Source organism: Lepisosteus platostomus, chromosome 3 (genome assembly GCF_059453375.1).
Source record: "Lepisosteus platostomus isolate fLepPlt1 chromosome 3, fLepPlt1.hap1, whole genome shotgun sequence".
NCBI classification, from domain to species: Eukaryota; Metazoa; Chordata; class Actinopteri; order Semionotiformes; family Lepisosteidae; genus Lepisosteus; species Lepisosteus platostomus.
This window is the reverse complement of record NC_142613.1, coordinates 62897814-62921031: the sequence shown is the minus strand read 5'-3', so window position 1 is coordinate 62921031 and position 23218 is coordinate 62897814. Positions and strand designations below refer to the sequence as shown.

Genomic DNA, 23218 nt, shown 5'->3' with positions numbered 1-23218 from the left:
TAATGCTTTTTATTAATGATAGCAATCCCATGTGCTGGGAACCTTTTCATACTTTTACAAAAACTACAGGATACCTGAAACAATATTGCAATTTTTTAGACACATGGCCAAAATACACACAAACCATTATTAACATACACTACACAGCAATTCCCCACTTACCACTGCTTTAACAAGCACCAAATAATCATTGCTCTCTGCCTTGGCCTTTAGTTCCAATTACTCCAAACACACCTGCATAAAAGCATAATGTCTGGGACATGCATGCAGGACAGGCAGAAGCACATAGTAGCAGGGTAGCCAACTACAGCCTGCGCCAAGTGTGCTCTGTCTGTGCTGAAGGGTAAATTCGGACTGCTTGCAAGCATACTGTTTGGCCAGTGTCTTTTGCAGTTGCTCAACAAGAAGTGAAGGAAGAGGCTCAGCCTGCCCCATGCAGCTCCTCCCCTCAGTCTCCCACCAGCGACAAACAACACTGGTGCAAAGTCAAAGTGTAAGTATTTCTTTTCTGACTTATCTTAGAAATAAACGCCTTTCTGTATAAATGTGTTATGTGGTACAAATATTGGTAATGTCACTACCGATAGACCAGTAAAGCCCTCCTACAACATCCTTATAAGAAAGTGCACTCTTGGGAAAACATCCCCATGAAACCCAGGCTATAATTGCCTACAATTTATATAATAAAGTCCCAAAGCACTCCATTCGCTGGAATACAACCTCAGAGTTGAGAGAAAGACTGCTTTACTACAAACCAATAGGGAGCTTTCTCAATACTTCACAAAAACCCAATGAATGATTCATAATTACTGCATTATACTCTTGTCATCAAGTGGGCACATACAGTGCCTTGCGAAAGTATTCGGCCCCCTTGAACTTTTCAACCTTTTGCCACATTTCAGGCTTCAAACATAAAGATATAATTTTTTTTATTTTATGTGAAGAATCACCAACAAGTGGGACACAATTGTGAAGTGGAACGAAATCTATTGGATTTTTGAAACTTTTTTAACTAATAAAAAAATGAAAAGTGGGGCGTGCAAAATTATTCGGCCCCCTTGCGTTAATACTTTGTAGAGCCACCTTTTGCTGCGATTACAGCTGCAAGTCGCTTGGGGTATGTCTCTATGAGTTTTGCACATCGAGAGACTGAAATTCTTGCCCATTCTTCCTTGCAAAACAGCTCGAGCTCAGTGAGGTTGGATGGAGAGCGTTTGTGAACAGCAGTTTTCAGCTCTTTCCACAGATTCTCGATTGGATTCAGGTCTGGACTTTGACTTGGCCATTCAAACACCTGGATACGTTTATTTGTGAACCATTCCTTTGTAGATTTTGCTGTATGTTTGGGATCATTGTCTTGTTGGAAGATAAATCTCCGTCCCAGTTTCAGGTCTTTTGCAGACTCCAACAGGTTTTCATCCAGAATGGTCCTGTATTTGGCTGCATCCATCTTCCCCTCAATTTTAACCATCTTCCCTGTCCCTGCTGAAGAAAAGCAGGCCCAAACAATGATGCTGCCACCACCATGTTTGACAGTGGGGATGGTGTGTTGAGGATGATGAGCTGTGTTGCTTTTACGCCAAACATATCGTTTTGCATTGTGGGCAAAAAGTTCGATTTTGGTTTCATCTGACCAGAGCACCTTCTTCCACATGTTTGGGGTGTCTCCCAGGTGGCTTGTGGCAAACTTTAGACGAGACTTTTTATGGATATCTTTGAGAAATGGCTTTCTTCTTGCCACTCTTCCATAAAGGCCAGATTTGTGCAGTGTAAGACTGATTGTTGTCCTATGGACAGACTCTCCCACCTCAGCTGTAGTTCTCTGCAGTTCATCCAGAGTGATCATGGGCCTCTTGGCTGCATCTCTGATCAGTCTTCTCCTTGTCTGAGCTGAAAGTTTAGAGGGACGGCCAGGTCTTGGTAGATTTGCAGTGGTCTGATACTCCTTCCATTTCAAGATGATCGCTTGCACAGTGCTCCTTGGGATGTTTGAAGCTTGGGAAATCTTTTTGTATCCAAATCCGGCTTTAAACTTCTCCACAACAGTATTACGGACCTGCCTGGTGTGTTCCTTGGTCTTCATGATGCTCTCTGCGCTTTCAACAGAACCTTGAGACTATCACAGAGCAGGTGCATTTATACAGAGACTTGATTACACACAGGTGGATTCTATTTATCACCATCAGTCATTTAGGACAACATTGGATCATTCAGAGATCCTCGCTGAACTTCTGGAGTGAGTTTGCTGCACTGAAAGTAAAGGGGCCGAATAATTTTGCACGCCCCACTTTTCATTTTTTTATTAGTTAAAAAAGTTTCAAAAATCCAATAGATTTCGTTCCACTTCACAATTGTGTCCCACTTGTTGGTGATTCTTCACATAAAATAAAAAAATTTATATCTTTATGTTTGAAGCCTGAAATGTGGCAAAAGGTTGAAAAGTTCAAGGGGGCCGAATACTTTCGCAAGGCACTGTATATATACTGTATACAGTATATCCCTTCACAAGTTCCATGTTGAGCCTTTTGCGTTTTATAAATGCTTTTTAGTCTGTAATTTCCAGATTGTAGACTGGTGGTGCCCCATGTAGCATCATGCTTGGTTATACGGTGTTCCCAGTTATGTAAACCTAAAGAGTCTTACAAAATTCAGGAGTTTTTTTTAAGTTTTTATCTCTTGATCGTCATGCACCAAATCTGAACTGGTGCAGGACAGGTGGATTGGACGTGTGATTTGGCCTCCATATTGGATTTCCCCTGTGTGAACATTGGTCTATATTTCCCCAAACACAATGAAATGCAAACCTAAAACAACCATTCCACGCTCCATACAAACACCCCTCACTCAATCAGACTCCCCTCCAAGTTTCAAGCTAAGGATCCCCAATATATGGTGAAACAGCCACAATGGAACTGGCATTCAACCAGGTCTTTACTGTGTCAATAGCACAACAGCAGCATCTAAAGCTTGCATTTCCTCACTGGCACCACAGTTCTTGAATGTTACATATAATTTATTAGGAAAGGCCAGCATCCAGTTATGCTAACATTGGGAAAGCGGAGGCCACCCTTTAAGAGTACTAAATGTGAAAGCACACTGAGTCTTTGTTACAATGGAACGCAAAGGTAACTATTTGGTCGGTCAAAAAAATAATTTAAAAGCTCAATAGCACTTCACATTTCCTGACACAGATATCCAATGACGATAAGTGTAAAAAACCACCTTTACAGCATCTCAAACTTGATGTTTGCTGTAATTTGATATAAAAAGGCACGAAGCTATAAGATCTATGTTCCATAACTGCGGAAGCAGAGCTTGCCAAGCAAGTTTATCCATCAAGCTTTTCAGATATGCACACCAAGTACTCAGAGTCCTGTTTTAAAGGCAAAAGATAAAGTATGTGGTTAAGTAGGATACGAGAACTGAAGTGGCCCTGATTTAAGTAATCAAAAGGCTCAATGGCACTGACAGTCAACCCTACGACCTACTGTACTTCAGGACCAATAGTGAAAAATAAACTTCAGGGCACAAGCGGAAATATGTGGAAGAGCTTTGAAAACTGAGAACAAGAAGCACTTTTTTTACACAAAAGGCTGTGGGTGTCTAAAATAAGTTAGCCAGTCGTGATTTTAAAGCCGACACCGTGATGCAAGCAGTCTGTATACAGATGACATCCTCAGACTAGTTACTCAGAAATTTAACCAGAGTTTGAGTTAGAAATCCTTAACGTTGCTGGAACAGAATGTTAAAATAAAACAACTGTGCAACTCTCTACCTGGTAACCCTCAGAAAAACAATCTGTAATGGCCAGTATTATTTGCCTTGTCTGTCATTGAACATTTATTATACACTACACAGAAAATTTGCAATAGCAAATGTTGAGAAATATTTTAAAGAAATGCGGAAACCCAGAAAAATGTTTTGAGAAAGATTTGAGTAAATCAATGTGTTCAACACACCCAACTTATGGTGAAATCCCCATTGACTTCCAACATGGTTTTAGAAAGGCAAAAAAAACTTCTGTTTTTCTTCCTAGAATATAACTCTGATTATGTTTTAGTTTGGCTGCATTGGTACAATCCTGCATCTGGACATGAGAAAGGACGGTGGTTAAATCAAGTATTTTACAGCAAAATGACCGTGCTGCAACCTGCGCTGTATGTGCTGCCATGGGCATCTGTAATCCCTGAGAGATTATTTCTGCTGCTTATATTTTTTATAATATTATTATTATTATTTCTTTATTAGCCCTATACAATTTCTTGCATTAGGAATTTGTCTTTTCGCATACCCCAGCCTTTTCTCCATGGAGACATAGACACACAGACAGGGAGAGAAGCTTGGGGTCAGAGCACAGGGTCTGCCATTGTATGGCGCCCCTGGAGCTGTTAGGGTTAAGGGCCTTGCTCAGGGGCCCAACGGAGTAGGATTCCTCTGCTGTTACATATATACATATACTGGTGAACATGTATATCAATTAATTTACATCGATTTAAACAGACTTGTAAAAACATTCACTTATTTTACCAAGTTTACACAGGTATTAGTCACCCTAGATAAGGCTATAATAAAAACAATATAATAAATATTTAAATGATCTATGTAATCAATTCTCTGTACATTATAACGCACTATAACCCAGTAAATCCCCCGCTGATATGGGCTCTTCATAATTTAGAATCAGCAAATCATAAACTTTCTTTCAAAACAAGAGGTAAGCCAACAGATACAGTATATCGACATCTGCGTAACCTAACATCTTTAGTGTGTTCCACCACTTTAGTAGTAACTGTGAGTCACCCGAGTACAAGAAATTGAAATTCTGACAACTAACATTGTATTTAACATGACCCCTGGGTTTTTGTTGGCAGCATAAAAGTTGTCTAATTGACAAGAGAGGTCAGTTACGCATGGAAGATGTTCATTCGTCTTAAATGCTCATTCGAGAACTGTATTTAATTTTATTTTTTTCACTTCCATAAAGGTAAGGTGTAACAAATGGATGTACAAGTTGCAGTATGACGAATCAGCAAAGACAGACACACAAGAAGGACTATTGTCATATTTCCACCTGCCACTTCTCTGGGGCAACTCACATCAGTAGACAGAGAGCTTTGTGAGATCTGGGTGCTTCCAGATTTTTTTACCGTGTCACAGAGGTTTGTTCTAAACTATTAAAAGTGACAATTGATGCATTTCACAAAACACCTAATGCCTGGACTTGTTTTTAAGTTCGTAATGGAGCAGAAATCGTCTTTGCACACACTTGCCTGAAAATATTCTTCCAAAATAGGTGAACCTATATTACAATTTTCTGTCACTATCCAACGCATCAGTGATTTACACCAATGCCATCTGTTTGCCTAGTATATCAGTTGTAAAACAACTCTTCTTCTATTCAAAATCACCAGTGCTTCACACCCAAAACGTAAGATGATCTATTCCTAAAAAACTTCCTGCTGCAAACTAGGCCAATTTTCCTAACCAGTGTGAATGCTCTTTACCCAAGAGTCTTTGTAGCTGCAATGATCTGTGGCATTATTCATCACTAAACACTTATTTCCTTCATGCTTTAACACTTTATAGTAAATAATTACAAAAAATTATGCCGATTATAGTCATCAATCTATTTTTCCAAACAGACAGAATTTTTCTACATATAGAATTTCTTAGGGCATGCCTATTATACACTGAGAATTACAGCCAGATTTTAAGATGCTTCATTTATTGTGATACCTCTGAAAACTTCTCATTAGCTTGTCATGGATCTCCACATGCTACATTTTAAGGAGTATTATAAGTTTTATCAGCATATCCACCTTTGAAAAACACTTCTCCACGTCACATTTTGGATTCTTGAATCCACTCTATGTTTAAGGATGTTTTTCCATATTTTCTTTTTTGCAAAGTTTCACATCTCACTTGCTCGTCTCTCATTTCTCACCTTTTCTACTTCCTGAAGAGCCATGATGATTGTAACAGTTTCTATCAAGTAACAGTTAACACTTGTAATCACAACAACTGTCACCTGCTAGCCTACATTGACCCGTTACTGAAAACTTAATTTAACAAAAGGCAGACCTATAAATAATGTGCTAAAGACGCTCTTCCTCTTTGACTCAATGTTTTAGAAGGTTCATATATTCCTGTTTTTCCCCTCAACTTTTAAAATTTGGTATGTCACATAAGTCTTACAATACAAATGCAGACCAGAGGTAAAATTGCATGTAGATGTACTACAATATTCTAATGCTATAAGTAAGTTAAAGATTTGATTATATTTTAATACAAAGATAGATATTATATTATGCATAGTCTGCCTATATTTTCAACACGCAGGTTAAATAATGGAGATGAATGATGAGAAAGCACAGATCAGTTTAAAATCAACACATCTAAAGAAGAATTTTATACATGGGACTATATATGATGCAACCCTTGCCAGGAAAAAATCGACTCAAAATGTAACTGAAGGAAACACAGCATACAAATAATCCCATCTTTAGTGGTTTAAACCACTGCAAGCTCTTTTTCCATGCCCATTCAAAACTCTGAAATTACATAAGAAATTGAGAGTATTTATGCGACGCCCTTAGTTACACTGCAGGAGCCATGAATCTGTGGCTCTTCAGAGCAAGATGGTCTGTCTTCGGTCTTGGTTACTAATTAATCCTGTACCACAGTTACCAGTGCAAAGCAATCTCCTATTTAAAAGACAAAATGACAACCTAACAAGCAGCAACAAGCCTGCTGGACAACCAGTTGTGTAAGCTAAATTACCTAACCTTTTTTGATATTTTTAATGCCTGATTGCCTTTAAGACACTACAGGATAAGAACATACATTGTGCAGGAAAATTACAGAAACACCTAGACACTTGACCATTCTTTTACCTTCATAGAACTGCTGAAATTACTACACATAGTGCATTTCAATATTTCTAGCATATTAGTTGGCACAAAGTAGAGCTTTTAAAAATTTAATATAGCAAAGGGATTATATATCTACAGTACTTAGAAGGGGGGATAATCTTAATATTTAAACAAGAGAACTACACGCCCTCACCATCCCCTCTCAATACAAGTTTTAACTGTAATAACTCAGTTTTAACAGAAGCACCATGTACCGAATGCTAATAAAGTTAGTTTTCCAGGTGTAATTAAGAAAAACAATTAAAAAAAATAATACATGTTTCCCCCCTTAATATTATATGCCACCTTGATTAACCTGTTCGAGCATGATTTTTCAAAAACTTATGACATGCTTGTTGAAAAGTTTAGGTCTCACTTTCAGCACTGTTATTTCCAGAATATGAAGAGACAAAATGTATAGTAAAAAGCGCACTGGTATAAAATGTTTATTTAAATGTTTTCACTGATCAAAGGCACATAATTGTTCCTATTTTGACTTGTTAAGAAACATGCTCTGGCGCAGAATATCATAATGACTAGTCACTGTTGTGTGCAGTGTTCATCTTGCCACCATCACTAAACTCAGCAAGCACCTCCCAGGAAACATCTGTCCAGACTCAGATAACCAGGTTATGAGTGTGTGACTACCTCAGGAGTGAGCTCAGCACAAAAAACACTTAACTGCAATCATGGATTATCCAAACGCCTGGGTGCAATCACTAAATCACCTACGTAGACATGAGATGGAAAAAAAAACCCTCAATCCTACACAGTCAGGATTGGTTAAAGGTGGCCTTGCTTGAAGGCTACCATTTAAAATCACAGACTGCATCATACCTGCATGCAATGGAACACACAAACGAGAATCACTCACTGCACCATAAGTACACTGTGACATGGTACCTCTTGACTTCCATATTAACATGTTTTAAGAAATGTTAAAGGACAGGTTTATAACATTGTAATATCCTTTATGGTACCTGGGATGAAAAGCGAACACAACTCCCCAAAGTAAGATGCAGCATTCACAGACAAAATCCTTAATTACAACAAAAAGAAGCAAGACTTACCACCAAAATTCGCAAGTCTCCCGATTCTAGTGACTGGCACCTTTCGCTCTCGTGCCCTTTCGCTGAGCTGAAATCAAGCACAAAATAAGAGAACTGATACATTCCCCTGGTGCTGGAGAGGAGCCAGTACATTAGAGGCAGCATATACAGTATAAACCCCTGCCACAAAGGTATTTAACATGTTCTTGTAGCCAAATTTCAGATTCTTCCAGGGTTTTATAGACAACCCTTAAATCATCACAATCCCTAGTACTCTGATTTTGTATTGATCACTAAAGCCGGGAATTTATTCGATTATGTAGTTCACAGATCATTTGAATTCCAAATCTATTACTTAATTAAACCAATAAACTCATCAAATCACAGTAGTTCTAAATATTCATAAATTGATGATTAAAGGTTTGTATATGACCTGCTGAATTTTAGCTGTTTAGGACCAATGTTGACCACTCCAATCTAAAAGCTAAAAGCTTAAAATCTGCCATTAAACTGTAACTGTGACAACCCTGAGACAATGTTTCTATTCCTACACAAAAGAGCAGACCAGGTAGACTGGAAAGAACATTTTACTCTAATTATGGTTGAACCACTGATCCCGAAACAACCGTTAAAAAATTAACTAAACCAATTCAACAAATACACACAACAGGAAGAGAAAAACTTCTCACAGGCTGCCAGTCTCTGTAGAAAACAGAGCTAAATAGAAGCCAGCCAGCAATGAAGACAACACATGAATGCCAACAAAGACATATGAAAAGGGTAAAATAACATATGCAATTTCCTTAAATGTCTGAGCAATTTTAGAGACATCTTCAACAAACTCTTTATAATTATACTATAATTCACAGAAATATTTACTTTCTAACTCAAAATGGCAGCTTTCCAATAAGAACCCCACAGCTAAAACACAGTGCAGATTAATACATAAACGTTTTGAAACCATTAGGACACAAGGGCACGATCACATTAAAAAGCCACTGCGGAGAAGAAACGCGTATACCATTTGTTTGTGGGGCTTAGAGCTGTTTCTTTTGGCCTCCCTGGCCTTATCAATGTCCTCCGCTGTAAGCCCACTAACTGAGGAGTGGTCCTGGTGGAATGAGCGAGACTGCCCCGAAAACTGCCCGTTTGGGGTCTTGTAGCTCCCAAAGACTCCGCCGTTTGACTTCTCCGAAACATGGCTGTAGATCTGTGGCCCTCCGCTGCTGGTGCTCTCTGAGGAGATGTGGTCGCTGACGGGCGCATCGTCTCTGTTCGAAAAGCCTTGCCTTGACGAGTCGGCAACGTTCTCCTCGGTACCAGAAAAATCATAACGGGAGTCAAATTCTGGTCCAATATCTGACATGTTCTGCTGCTGGCTGCCAAAATCCTGAAACGAACACCATTACGAAACTAGATTAATTCATTAGGTTTTTATAGTTTTTCTTCACTGAAAGCCTGGGATCAAAGCAGGTCATCCAGGGCATAGGTAAAGAGGTTCTTATTATCTCAATAATTATTTCTCAACTCAATTTATTTGACCCGACTGGACAAGAATTCAAATTCTAACATCACAACATTCTGGACAGATAAAACCTTAATAAAAAGAATATTTTATAAATGTTATCTTAACAAGACATGTTAAAAAGTGAGATTGGATGTTCTCCTTTTTTTGTGCATCAAGGACGGGAAGGGTTTTATTCAGTATTTATCATGGAAAGCAAGGGAGGTCTAACCGATTGTAATTTCTACAGTGTAATCTATGGAAAGACAATACGTGCATTATTTGCCAGGGAAAGGTTTGCGCAAGTGAAAACAGACCAGAGTTCATTGTGAAACAGGTTTTTAATCCACACTAAAGAAGGATCCTTTATTTGAGCCAAGTGACAGTAAGCATTCGAATGACTGCGTACGGCAATGCGTTGAGAAATGGCTTATCATAAGCAGGGGACTTCTGCCGTCCTGCAGTCAAATGCCCAAGCTGAAGTACAGCTGTCTTGTATCTGTTCATTACTATACCAGTTATCCTTTTCACTCAGCTGTCATGCAACATACCAAACTCCTCTTTAGCTCTAAATACTTGGTGCCAATTGGGCCTTTATTTATACACTAGTTTAGACAACTGTTTTATATGCTGGTCTAGTATCATGCTATCTTGAGATGTAAACACCAATTCCACAGTGAGTGGCATCACATTGTGAACATCTCAAGGCGATCAAATCTCTAAAGGTTTTGAAGAAAGAACTGGAATACCTATTAATGTGGAATAAGACACAACATACCACCAGAAAGTATCTAATTATCCAATCTGGCTATTAAAAGTGCCAAGCAATGAAAACTTCCGCCGTTTAAGAATAACAACCATCTCAAAGTGCAGTACGTTAAGAACAATTCAAATACAGTGAAGAATATCAAAGCCAACTAACAGATAAAAGAAAAAAAAGGGCAAAAAATAATAATACCAAAAAAGCCAGTTAGAAAAACTGACAGTTCTACCCACTTCTGCACATGAAACAGGAGCATGAAAGGCTTGACAACTGTGTATAAAAAGTTAGTTGCCTACAATAACGTCGGTCTCACCCACTGAGGTCACACTTTTCAGTTCATGACGCACCTGCATCTTCTGCATCGTAGCACTGAGGCCCTGCTCTGCCGTGGCCTGCATGCTCCTGGCTGCGGCCAGCGGCCCTTCGGAAGCGGCGATGCCGCGCAGGTTACTGGCCTGCGTCTCGATCACGGCTTTGCTGAGCCTGGCGAGCCCCTTCATCAGCAGGATCATGTCGCTGGCCATGATGGTCTTCTTTCACACCTGCAACACAACGGGTCAGAACGTGAGCCCTGGCGAGGCCACCTGGAGATGAAGAAGTGAAAGCCAAAACACGCCGTCCTCTTTCTCCCCGCTACCACTCACTGCCTCAGCACGTGGTAGCGCTGGCGGGGCCAAGAAACGACATCCGCAAGAGCACGCCAGCTACGTCAACACTACTGACCAGTCCTTGAGAAAGAGGACATAAGTAGACACATTCGCATTTGTAAGGGAGACCAAGAAACTCGGTTAGGACAACAGAAGTTGTGTACACAGTTGTGTACAGGTCGGACAGGCCACCTAGCCAAACAAATGCTGGAAAGCCAACAAAACATTTACAAGAATCTAAAATGAAGTTGTGTTTTGTAGTAAAACACCCGCAAACTCATTTGCCAGCCATTAGCCACAATGGTACGTACAGTAATTGTATGGCTCTCAAGTCTCACATACTGGGACCAGATCTCACAGTCTCATGCCTTGATCTGAAAACCTCACACATTTGCATTAGGTCTAGGTTGATTAAAAAAAAATAAGCAATGCAAGTAAAATTTTGAATTGTTGTCGAGACTCGCGATTCCCTTAATTAACTAATGCGTTTTTTGCACGCACATAAAAGAAACCATCAATACAAATTATCTGTAATGGTAGTTTTCAATGGATTCGTTGGACTTCATTGGGGTGAAGACATTGAAAAGAATGCAGGGTTTCCCTGCAGCTATTATGAGGCCACAGATAAATAGTGTCCATTTGTCACTTACCACTTAAATTTTCCCCCAAAAAGAGCGCAAAATATTAAACAGCACTCAATTGCAAAAAGAATACAATGATGGCGTGTGCGGTACTTGTGAAAAAAATCCAGAACATCCATTTATGTTCTCACTGCTTTATCCAATACAGGATCAAGGGGAGTTGGAGCCTATGCTGGAAAGCAAAGTGTGTAAGAAGGGATACACACTCACCCCAGGGCCAGTTCTCCCAGAACCCAATTATCCTATCAGTATGTCTTTAGAGTGGGGGAGAAAACCGGAGGACCACAAACAAGCTCCAAGCAGACAGCACCCCAGGATTGGAAACGAACCCAGAGCACCAGCATGGAGCAAGGCTAGCTACCAAGCCACCATGCTGCCCTTTTACAGAACATTCAAAACCTATTAAAAGCTGGCACATTTAAGCCAATATTGAGTGGGCTTGGCTCTACATAAAAGCCTCCGTTATTTAGCTAGATTATGATGGTTAGTGCTGTATATATTCTTGGTGATACAAAATAAACCAGTGTAAAATGATACTGCTACTATCCTATTGTAGAACAGAATCCTATTTATGTGCAATATTTTTTTGATTTTATAAAACAAACTAAAAAGGTTCTTAAGTATATGTTTGCCTTTGTTGCTTTTTGTAAACACTTACAGTACATGCTTGCATTACTTTGGGAGAGTTAAAAATCAAACCCCTTTCATATGCTGGCTCAGCTTTCTGACTTTTTGTTTTCTTCTGTCTCATGTCATTCGATTGTTTCCCCCCTACTCTTTTTTCACCCAAATTTCACACATGGCTTTGGATTTTCACTTACATTGCTGAAACCGAAGTGTCATTGAAGGTTACTGTTGTGAAACCAAACAGACTTTTTTGTTTAATATTTTCAGAGATTACAGAAAGTCAAAGTACCAAATGCTGTAGCAGGAGTTATTGTTATATGTTATTTTTTTACTTATTCCCTTATAATAAAGAGATGTCAAATCTGGCCATTCTGACTGTGGCTTTCCAGTGCAACAACTCAGGTTAAAGTTCTTCAAATCTTGGATGAGGCTGTGCTACTGGACTACAGTAGAGGCTTGCACAAAATGCCAAGGTCATACAGCTAGAAACAAAACTGCTAACTGTAGATTGCAGATAGCGGCACAATACTAAAGATTGAGAGTCAAAGATAATCCCCGCAAGGATGCAGAGCTCCATGCACAGTGAATGCACGCCCGACCCTCATACGTGACAAGCTTCACACAACCTCCATTGCTCTGAAAGAAATGTCTGGCAGCAGCAAAACTCTAGGCCACAGACAAAACCAGCTTTCTGGGGCACATGAAATATTATGATAACTGGATAAACACTGTATGGGTCCCTTTTCTGAAAACAAATTCAAATGTCTGTCCGATTTGTAAGGGAAGCTGCCTTTTACAGGCCCCAACCAGAACCGTGATCTTCGGTGAGCATAGCGTAAAATATTCAGTTGAAAAGTAGCTGTTAAAAAAATGTGTCATTTATTGTGTAAAAGGGGTAGCCATGCATTTTTCTGGCTTTGACAAGGATAACTGCTTAGATACTATACAGTCTGGAAAGGCTGACCTTGAAATAATTTTACTGTTAGTTTGAATTCATCATTAAACAGCAGTTGCAACAAATTTCTTTGGGGGGGGACTAAATCTAAATCATTTTGTATAATGGATGTAGGAATGTTTTGAGTAGGGCAAATATTTTTTTTTCCTCCTTGTCTTAATATTTCTTAAGGATGAGCATATTTTTGGAATATGGATTATAATCAATTAAGCCCACTCAAAAATCAATGTGTACAGTATGTAGCAGTACTCATGATCTTTAATCTGCCCATATGAATAAACACTATTCTCTAGTATTGCAAAGTGGAAATTAGGCCAGTTTGAAAACCTGTTAATTCTCGGGCATTGTGAGCTGTCGCCAAAAAAGAAACTCTCGCTTTTGTACTGATGAACTATAGGTTGATTGTTATATTCAGTAATGATTACTTTTATCCCATCTGTTCAGGTTATATGAAAGTTGCTTTAAAACTATTTGTTCTTAATCTCTCATGCATTTTCTTCCCTCTCACTCAAAGGTTAGCATATCAAAGCTTGTTTGGAAGTGTTTTGAAATGAAGGTCAAGAAGTGCTCTTTGACCTTCTTGATAAACATCCCACCTATAAAATCACAGACAGTTAATATCAGACTTGCTCTGTTATTCATAAAACCTAGGACTTTTTGATAACAGAAACATGCATCAAGGAAGCTTTTGCTAACAAGACAGCTATAAAGCGCCATAAAGTGCTATTCATATTATTTCACTTCCGAGTAAACATGATCAAGTTGTTAGTATACAGTTGTTGTGCTGTCTTGTTTTATTTAGCAGTATCTCTTCCAGAACATTTCCTCAGAAAAAACAGTTTAAGTCTCGGGCAGCTTCTGCACAGACTTGTTGTACAACGGCTACATGGTTTTTGGGTTTACATTGAAAAATGTAGTCTTGGTAGCCCCAGACTCTCAGGCACTAGTTCAGTCAGTAACCTTAGTGAGAAGCAAAAAGAGTATTAATCTTTCGAAGAACTTCTTATTTGGAACGCAGCACACTGACAGCTGTTTTTTCCAGCCGAAGCTCAGTATGTTGTTGATCTCCAATGCCGAGTCTGAAGCTGGCAGCGACCCTCGGTTTTAGTTTCAGTTCAGAGCCAATAGCAGTACCAGAAAGAAGCGTGCTTTCTTTTTATATTTATAACCTCTGTGCTATTTTTTGCGTGTTTGTTTTTTTCTGTATTACAAAAAAAACACTTTTTCAATGTTTTTGCTCACTAGAGGGGATTTATCTCGGCCTGCGCTCATTCATTTGAAAGATCAGATCGTTTAAACACTTCAGCCTTCAGATATCCCATTAACAGCACGTTAATTTTTAATTCAGAGTACACTTTCTTACAGAAGGTTTTTATATTTATATGTTAAGCACTTACAGATTCATTTTTCTTCATATTCCCTATTATGGTTTTCCAAAGTGGTGTTTATAATATGCGGTACAACCATTCTATGCTACATTCAGCTCAGTTCAACAACGAACTCTCCTGAGAGACCCACAGTCGCACAGTGTAAACATTTCTTTTGGAGTTGTTTATTGATTGGAGGATGGACACTGCTCCAGCTGTGGCAGCCATAGGTGCTGGTGTTAAAGGTAACTCTGGGGCAAAACAAAAGCCAGGACTTCTTGCTTGGCTTAGGAGACTATACTTAAAACACAGGTGTGTATATTTGTCATTGTGGCATTAAGTTATTATTCACTGACCTAATACATTCTGGGTTTGGAGCAGTTCGTTTTCAGTTATTTTGCACTGGGTTTACCAACTCATTTGTGAGTCTTCCCCACATTGTGTCATCACTGGGACCACCAGAGTGCTGTAGGAAAGCCTGAATTGAAAAACATTAACACTGAAAAAACTAAGGTTTGTCAAAACCACAACAAAGTTGAATTTTTCTGCTTCTAGGACCATCTTAATGACTACAGCTATGACTGATCTGACTTATATTTCTTTGCAATCTTCTCAGATTTTCCAATTTTCAGTAATTTTAGATTCAGATTATTGATAGGATTTTTCCTCCCCTTTTCAGTTTTGATCCTAGATTTCACTAAGTCCCTGCAGACACTGACAGATTTATTCTCATGTTCCAGGGCTTCTCCGCAGATAAAAGCTTTTTACCCAGTGCGGTAAATAGCTATCTTATTCTTGTAAATAAACTATATTGTCCTGAACCAGATGTCGTTTGACCACAACACCTTCGTTGATTATCCAGAATTAATCAAAGATGTAGGCTGCCTACGATGGTGCCCATGGAAAAGCTTTGTGCTTGAAACACACTATTTGCTATTTTCTGCATAATTTAACACCATGATAATCTCAAAATTGCAATTATAACACTTATAATTGTACACCTGTACCCAAAGCACTGATGACCTCACGTGTAACTAGCTGCTTAAAATGTCTTTTTTTAATTGTAAATTATAATAAATCTTAAAAATGCTTCTTTTGTGAACAATATGTCCTTGTGATTCTGCCCAATACGTAGACTGCAGGCGGTGTCAAACTAAGTTTTTGATAACAAACACGCAAGAAAGGAAAGTCATCCAGCTGCTGGAAGAGGGGGCCAAGCAGGAACGAGAACTGTAGCTTCTGTTATCCGTCTATAAAGAGAGCTCTGCCAGGGAAAACAGGCAGAGAAAGAAAAAGGAGAGAAAAACGTTTTTTCCCCCCTGCTATTGTACCTTAACTTCAGCTGAAATAAAGGCCTGATGATCGCTTCACCTCCGATTCTCTTCCCAGTCTCCTGAAAAGGGGTGACCCTCACCCACCTGCCTTCACCACAATGCCCTTTTGAGAATTTCTTTTATTGCATATCTAAGCCAGGAATATAATTCGCAGGTCAACTCTTTCGGACGACGACTACTTCCGTACATAGAAGACGTCTGACAACAGAGCCAAGAAGATTTCACAGTGAAAATAGAAAAGAACGAAAGGTCTGCAGTGAAAAGCAGTCCTTTTGAAGTCATATGCAGGAAAAAGAAAAAAAGTTGTTAAACAAAACCAACAAAAATACTGTATGCTACTGCAACTGTCAACAAGGGAACATTTACAAATGTGTATGTATATAATAATCTTCATGGCACACTAACTAAACATTCAATGGTGCTGTTCCTTCACCTAGATTCCTTTGCAATGTTTTGATTTCCAAATCAGTATATGCATGCCAAAATACATTTGTGGAGGGCAGGTACTCTCCTGCATGGAAACGCAACCAGATTTTTAAGACACTCAACGCAGAGCAGGCTGACTCCAAATAATATTCTTGCACTTCTGAATTTAAAACATACAGACCCACGTAAAAATACAAAAAGAGGAATTATGATTTACGAGGTGAATGGTATAAAAAGGGCTTATATTCTACAGAATACATTAGTAAGTACAGCTCCCATCTACTTCTCAAAGAACTTCCTCTGCACACACACCAGAGAACTTCAGACACTCTAATTAAAAGAGTTGCTTTAGGTGTGGAATTTCATTTCACCTCTCTACTGGGGAGCATGCATGCCTTAACAAAACCTCCTCGTTCTAAAAACAACCTGGCGTTTGCTTGACAAGGGTTTTTTAAACTGTAAAATACACTGCTGAAAGACAGATAACATTATCTCACCACTAAGTAGGAACAGCAAGCTGCTATACTTATTAAATGGTTCATGCTAAGCAGCACTGTTGTCCCTAAAAAGAAGATTATTAGGAAGCATCATCATTAAAAGAAAAATGATGTAGAGTAAATTGAATCAGTTTTTAACAGACTAAAGAAGGAACAATCTGTCTTTGTGGGTAGCTTGTTTTACACTCCCAGAAAGGATTGTGGGTGTACAGAACAAGCTGTCCGGCCATGTTGCTGATGATGATAACCTGGCTTTATACACAGACAAACTTCATACTACCAAACAGCATAGACCAACCATATGGCCTCTAGTCCCCTGCATTTATTGTGCTCTTAACAGTAAAAATGAACAATACAGCCACCTCTTCATATAGCCAGTCACCGATCTGTGCATACTGTTATGCTGTACACATTCTTCTAACCTTGCAGTGTTTATATTTGATCATACTAAAAATCTTAGGTACAATAGCACTTTAATAGACATTTGCTAAAATGTGATTTAGAAAACTGATGTTTTAATAAAAATGGATGCAACTATATTTTTGTTGCTATTAATTAAAAGGAGTACTGGGGTAAATATTTTAATGTTTCACGTCTTGTTACTTATCCTTCTTCTCTCACCCTGAGGTTGTTTACGATTGCAATATTTAAAACATCTAATGAGTGGGGGGAAAAGGGGGGTTTGAGACAGAACTATTTATTTTACCCCTGCTTTTCTAGACAGCTAAGCACTGAGAACCCTTTTCAGATCTAATTTGGGTGGAACTGTAATAAAAGAGAAGCAATTCCACTTCTCAACAGATCTAAAAAAATAAGAAAGACAGCGCCTGGTCAGTACTGGGATGGAAGGCCTCTTGGGAAAACCAGGCTACTGCCCTAAGTGCTACTGGTGGACCAGTAAGTGGCGCTCATACCTCTGGTCCTGGTAATTCCAAACCAGTGCCCCAGTATGATGCCCAGGGATGCTATGCTGTAGGAGCTGCTGGCTTTGAGATGAGAAATGAAATAGACTATCTCATCATTAAAGATCCCTGCATCCCTGGGATAAAATCCATCCTGAGGTTGTCCCTCTTTAATTCAATAGATGAAGACAGATCTTGCCTAGTCTGTTGTAATGAGGCAGCTGGCACATAATGACTGTCAAGTGGGAACTACACTTCATTGGTGGATGAACTGGATCACCTATCTGAAAATTACTCACTTATATAGTAGTTACAAACAGCAAACGGCTATGGTGCAGAAAGTAGGCTACACGAAAAAACAATCCTACAGAAGAAAAAAAGAAATGTGTCATTAAGTAAAATCTTTAGAGATTTAATGCATAGCTATGGGTCTTCAGGCTTCAAGACTCCATCCAGGCCATGACTCAGCTACAAGCAAGTCTACACAGAAAGACTACGAAGTACTAAACTACTGCTCGAGTACTCTTGGGTCACTCCAGGATCTTCCTTGCTTCTCAAGTCCACGGCTGTCATCGTTTTCTCTATTCCATGAAGTGGAAAACCTTAAGCACTCTGCCCAGATCTCACATAGTGCACAGGGCCACCTATGAATCAAGTGTATTCTGATCATAAGAGCCTGAAAAGAAAATATTAAATAATCCTAATCAATCCCATTAAGCATGTTTTAACTCAGATTCTGGGCACAAATCCACAAAATCAGTCTTTGACATGCGGAGCTTTAAACTTAGACCGGCAGTGTTTGTGTACCATCAAAGACCGAAACTAGTTTTACACAAGATGCTGCCGTTTCCAAAATGTCATCTCTGCCGAAACCGATCATCCTATCACGGCATCCAGACCTTTTATTTGAAATAGAATTTATCTTCTCATGCATTACTAATAGATGAAAGATCTGAGCAAGAGGTTGTTAACTGTTCCATGTGAAAATGTAACAAAGGGTTCTAGGATAACAGAAGCAATTATCCCCACACTGAGGCCTTGAAACTGATACGTGTTCACTAGTACAGGTAATGCTGTTTCTGAGCTATGGACGTCAGCCACTGAAACACCTGCACTGCATGGACCCCGGCTCCTGTCTGCGATCATTTGGTCTGAACAACTGAAAGGGAAGCTGTAGCTGTTCCAATCACCGACATGCTGAACACTGTGCTGAAAAGCAAACAATTAACAAATCACTCAGACAAACGTATTCTGTATTTCAAAGGAAGGAGCTGTGATCGGCACATGCAGGTGCATCCAAGGCATATTCCAGCCCTCCTCGGGTGAGGAGAAGAAGGCTCCACCCGAAGAAGGCTCCACAGCCGAAACGTTGCGTTTTCTTTCCTCTCTTTTCAGCACGGAATAAACCTATTACTTGTTCCTTTGCAGCCTACACATGCTGACGCAGCGACCCACCTGTACATATTCCAGGCAAGTTCAGCCCACTATTTACACGCTTTGTTGCAGTTAAATTACAAAACATCATTTTTCAGAAAGGCTGACCGACCACAGTTTTCACCTTCTTGCCTTTTATGTCCTTTTATCAATCAACTGTCACAAATGGAGTGTCGTGTCGGTGTCAAAATATCCCCCCAGTACCAGGTGGTCCCCGCTCCTTGAGGACTAGAGGCCAACACACCTGCTGTTTTTTGTTCCTGTTGAAATATTTACTGAACTTAACGTGTTAAACCCCCCCCCCCCAATTTGAAAGATTTTAAGTTACTGATGTAATCCAGTCTCCAAAAAGTTTAAGATCAGAAAACGTCTAAAGAACTCAAATCAGTCCTATAATTAAGTTGATTAAAGGGGAACTCCAACACTATTTTTATATTTCGGGGTTAGAAAGAACCAGCATTGATTAGTGCATTTCAAACTACAATGAGAGTAAAATATACACAGTAACTTCTAAAACCTCCTATTTACATCACAAAATAAGATTTACTTTACAGGTATGCGCAGGGCCATGATCTGCGATTCAGAACCTGGCAACAAAACATCCAGTGACGAGAAGTGATCCTATTACATTGTAAACAAACAGGTTTGTGAATACATCTCTTTTAATCCAATAGAAATATTCCCCTCAATTCTGAGACAGATTTGCTGACAAATACTGCTTACTTGTTAACTCTGCATGCAGATCGCATTGGAACATTTGGGTTTTGAAGTGTCTGCTACACAACCTGTACTTACTCGATCGTACATCGCATTACATTAGTCATTACAGTGACTAGTGAGCAGGAAGGGCCGCATCAGGCCGCAATTCTCACAAACTCTCGCTGATGCCTGTAGCGAGACCAGGGGTATGCGACAACATGGTGACTTAGAGTACTTTCACAAAATTCACGATTTTGTGCTTAATTCAAAACTTTTTCTATGCCGTCATTGAATTAACTAATTTACAGATTTTTAATTTAATTTATCTGGTCTGAGAAATTAGAACTGCAGTTCCCCAGTTTGTTTAGAACTTATATAGTTAAGGGTGTTAACCCCAGCGTCCTGTCTAAATTCTTCTCTGGCTTGCACAGTCTAGCCAAATCTCCCCCTCAATTTAGCTAGTGATGCAATTTCTTACTTCTCTATCTGGTGCGGCTTTGTGATCCTTTAACAGGAAAATTTAACATGGTTAAATCTTAATTATACAGAAGCTCAATTTGGGCACAGGAAACTCATTTGTCAGTTTAGGTTACTCAGTCCCTAAACCTCATTCCAGCTGACAGAGATGTGTAAGTGACAAAATAAGTGTTCTGCTAGTGTTAATTGAATCTTCTGCTAAGAGACCACCATCTGTGACACAGCTAAACGCCATCCAGGCAAGAACAGGAGTGAGGAGTTAGATGCATGATTTATAAGCACAATAAGGTGGGGCAGAAGAGTCAGGCCGGCTTTGCTGCCTCACAGCTCACGGTTCTCGGTTTGATGTCAGTGAGAAGCACCATCTTGGTGGAGTCTGCATGCTTTCTCTTCGGCCTAAGGGATATTCAGCAGCTGTTTTTGTGAACTCCAACAGTACTAAACCATTCAGTCTATTAATTGGCATCTCTGAAATGCCCCTCATATGCAGATGTGTGCCCCACAATGGGTCATGCCCTATATCCTGCCTTATGTCTGATGTGTTAGGCTCCAACTCAACACAACCCCATATTGGACTAAGCAGATTCTGAAAATGGAGATTTAGTGATGGGATATAGTGTGCAACAAATGCCCAAACCACAAAATACGCGTCACAGACAAAAGGCCCTCCAGATGCATTAGTGCAATACTGGAAATACCTCTTTAGCAACATATAAATACGTAATTCAGCAATACTCACACTGATGTCAGCTTTAGTCACTGACTTCATCGGAAAATCACCTTCAGCCACAGTCATTCCCTTAAACATTGGGATACCTGGCTTCTGATGTCAGAGAGTATCAGAGAGATTGGCAGACTACCACCAAAACAGGACAAGTCTATCAACGAAAGATAACTGTTTTTATTTTTTCTTTGAAAGTGGTCATTTTCTCTTGTAACACAATTTAATTGCCATTTTCAGTTAAGAGTTATCCCAGACTAAACGCCCCACGGCATAGACCGCATAAATGCGAACAGCCCTAGAAAACACATGAAGTACTTTAACTTACCTACATGGTACGCTTTACTTAGAAATTTAAACCTCACATTCTAAGTAAACCACCAGCAGGCAGAAATCCAGTTTTTCATTTTTTCGTATCCGAAAATGAATGGGAATGCCACAGCTGTTGCTACAGCCACACATGAAACACGTGTGGATTAGCACAGTACATGAACACCACATCACCTCACTGCTTATTTTAAAGAAGCCGCTGCCTCATCGTCGTCATAAAAGCATAACTATGGCAGACACGTACGTATTAGTAACAGACAGGACGAACTGTTTTGCATTTTGATTAAACTACACAATGGATGCGTTATGTTGATTTTAGTTTTCTTTTTTTCCCAAATGTTGACATAAAACCCAAGATCACTGTTTTTTCCAGTGACTACGTTTCAACTCACGCATACAAGAAAACACTTGGTTGCACTATGGAGAGTTCGCAATTTTTTCAGGCGCTTCCAGAACGATTTGCTGTTGTTGTTGTTGTTGTTGTTGTTGTTAGTGCACCATGAACCCCGTCACGTCCCACATGGAGCCAAGTGGGCACCGTGATTAAACCACACGGCAGCCGGGCTCAAATCACATTTATGGCTGGACACGAAGTCGAGACCGATGTGGGACTGTATTTACGGAAATTTCAGCGTTGGTCGCTAGAGCAAAGTTAAATAGACTTCGCGAGATAAGAGACGCAAGAGTTTTAGATTTCGGAAATCAGGCAGAAATGTCCATTAATAAGTCAGTTATTACAATAGAAAGAAAATCTTCGATAACTTACAGTACAACCAAACTCACTGCGATACAACTCAACGTTGCCAAAACTCCTCGAAAACCTCCATTTTTTTAAGGCTCATTCTGCAGAACTCGAGCTCGCCCATCTAAGATCTTCAGCAACTGTCTTTATGCTACAAAAAAGCAGCAATTAAATCGCGGCGACTTTATTTCTGTCATGCGAATGTTTAATGCATCCTACCTTCATTTAAAAAATCGGCAAAAAAAACTACGAACTTACCACCAGAATTCGCGAATGATCGTATTTTAACTCCGCACACAGCCTCGTCCCGTCTGCTTCTCCTTTAAGTTTGGCACCATGAGGTCAAAGCTGTTTACCAACTCCAGCACCAGATTGCTAAATGACTGCTCGTCCCACCCCTGCCCACTCCTCATTGGCCTGCCGCAGCGAGTGAAAAGCCTATTTCGGAAGCCTGACAGCGGAATGCTGCCCTTTGATTGGCGTTCGGCTCATCAATCAAAGCAAACGTGTCTTCCGCGTGCGATGGACGCCTTGGCCAATGAGAGCGCAGGTGAAGCGCAAGGAGTCAGAGAGCGAGCGGGTCAGAGGTGGGAGGAGGGGCTGTTAACGGAGTGCCGTTTAAATGTCGGTTGTGATTTAAGTGGTACAATACAAGACTCTTGATAATATAGGAGGTGGTGCTAGACTTATTGATTTGGCTAGTGGAAGTACTCTTTCAAAAACTGTTTTGATTTGAGTGTAAGCTGTTTTTGGTACCCTCTTTTCGGGGACTGTTTGAGAAGTGCAGTAGTAACCGCGAGATAAACTCGAAATGCGCAGAGCGATTGCCACAGACTCAAATATGATTTGAGTTTGGTAGATTGTCTTTTCATCTCTACCACACTCAAATCATATTTTTGTTAAAATATTGTTGCGAGGTATGCCTCCCACACCTAAATAGGGCTATTCCAAATATAAGAGAAGACAGAGGTCTTAATAGTAATTACTATAGCCTATTGAATTGCCAGGGGTAGACGCCCTTGCTTTTAAAACGTCATTATTTTCCTTACCTTAGATGTTTGATTGTAATGGACGTGTCAGGACTGAGAAAATAGTCCAAGATTTAATCTCATTCAGACTTATTATTTGAATGTGCTTTTACAGGTTTTACAAGCCACATTGTGTCCTGGGTTGCTTATAGAGAGAATGTGCA

General features: G+C 39.7%; 1 protein-coding gene across 2 annotated transcripts in view; it reads right to left on the bottom strand.

The window, feature by feature from the left end:
• The window catches only part of coq8aa (coenzyme Q8A, genome duplicate a), a 48821-nt gene extending 26399 nt beyond the window's left edge, over positions 1–22422 (bottom strand). Inside the window, exons 1-4 of one of the 2 annotated variants that reach the window (XM_088626350.1) lie at positions 22285–22422; positions 10575–10769; positions 8982–9350; positions 7982–8048 (exon numbers count right to left, since the gene is read on the bottom strand). In XM_088626350.1, the coding sequence (XP_088482476.1) occupies positions 7982–8048; positions 8982–9350; positions 10575–10751 (613 nt within the window). In that variant the 5' untranslated portion in view covers positions 10752–10769; positions 22285–22422. Of the gene's footprint in view, positions 1–7981; positions 8049–8981; positions 9351–10574; positions 10770–21282; positions 21423–22284 lie in introns of those variants that run through there. The other variant, XM_088626351.1, reaches the window with a different exon arrangement.
• Between the last annotated feature and the right edge of the window lie 796 nt (positions 22423–23218).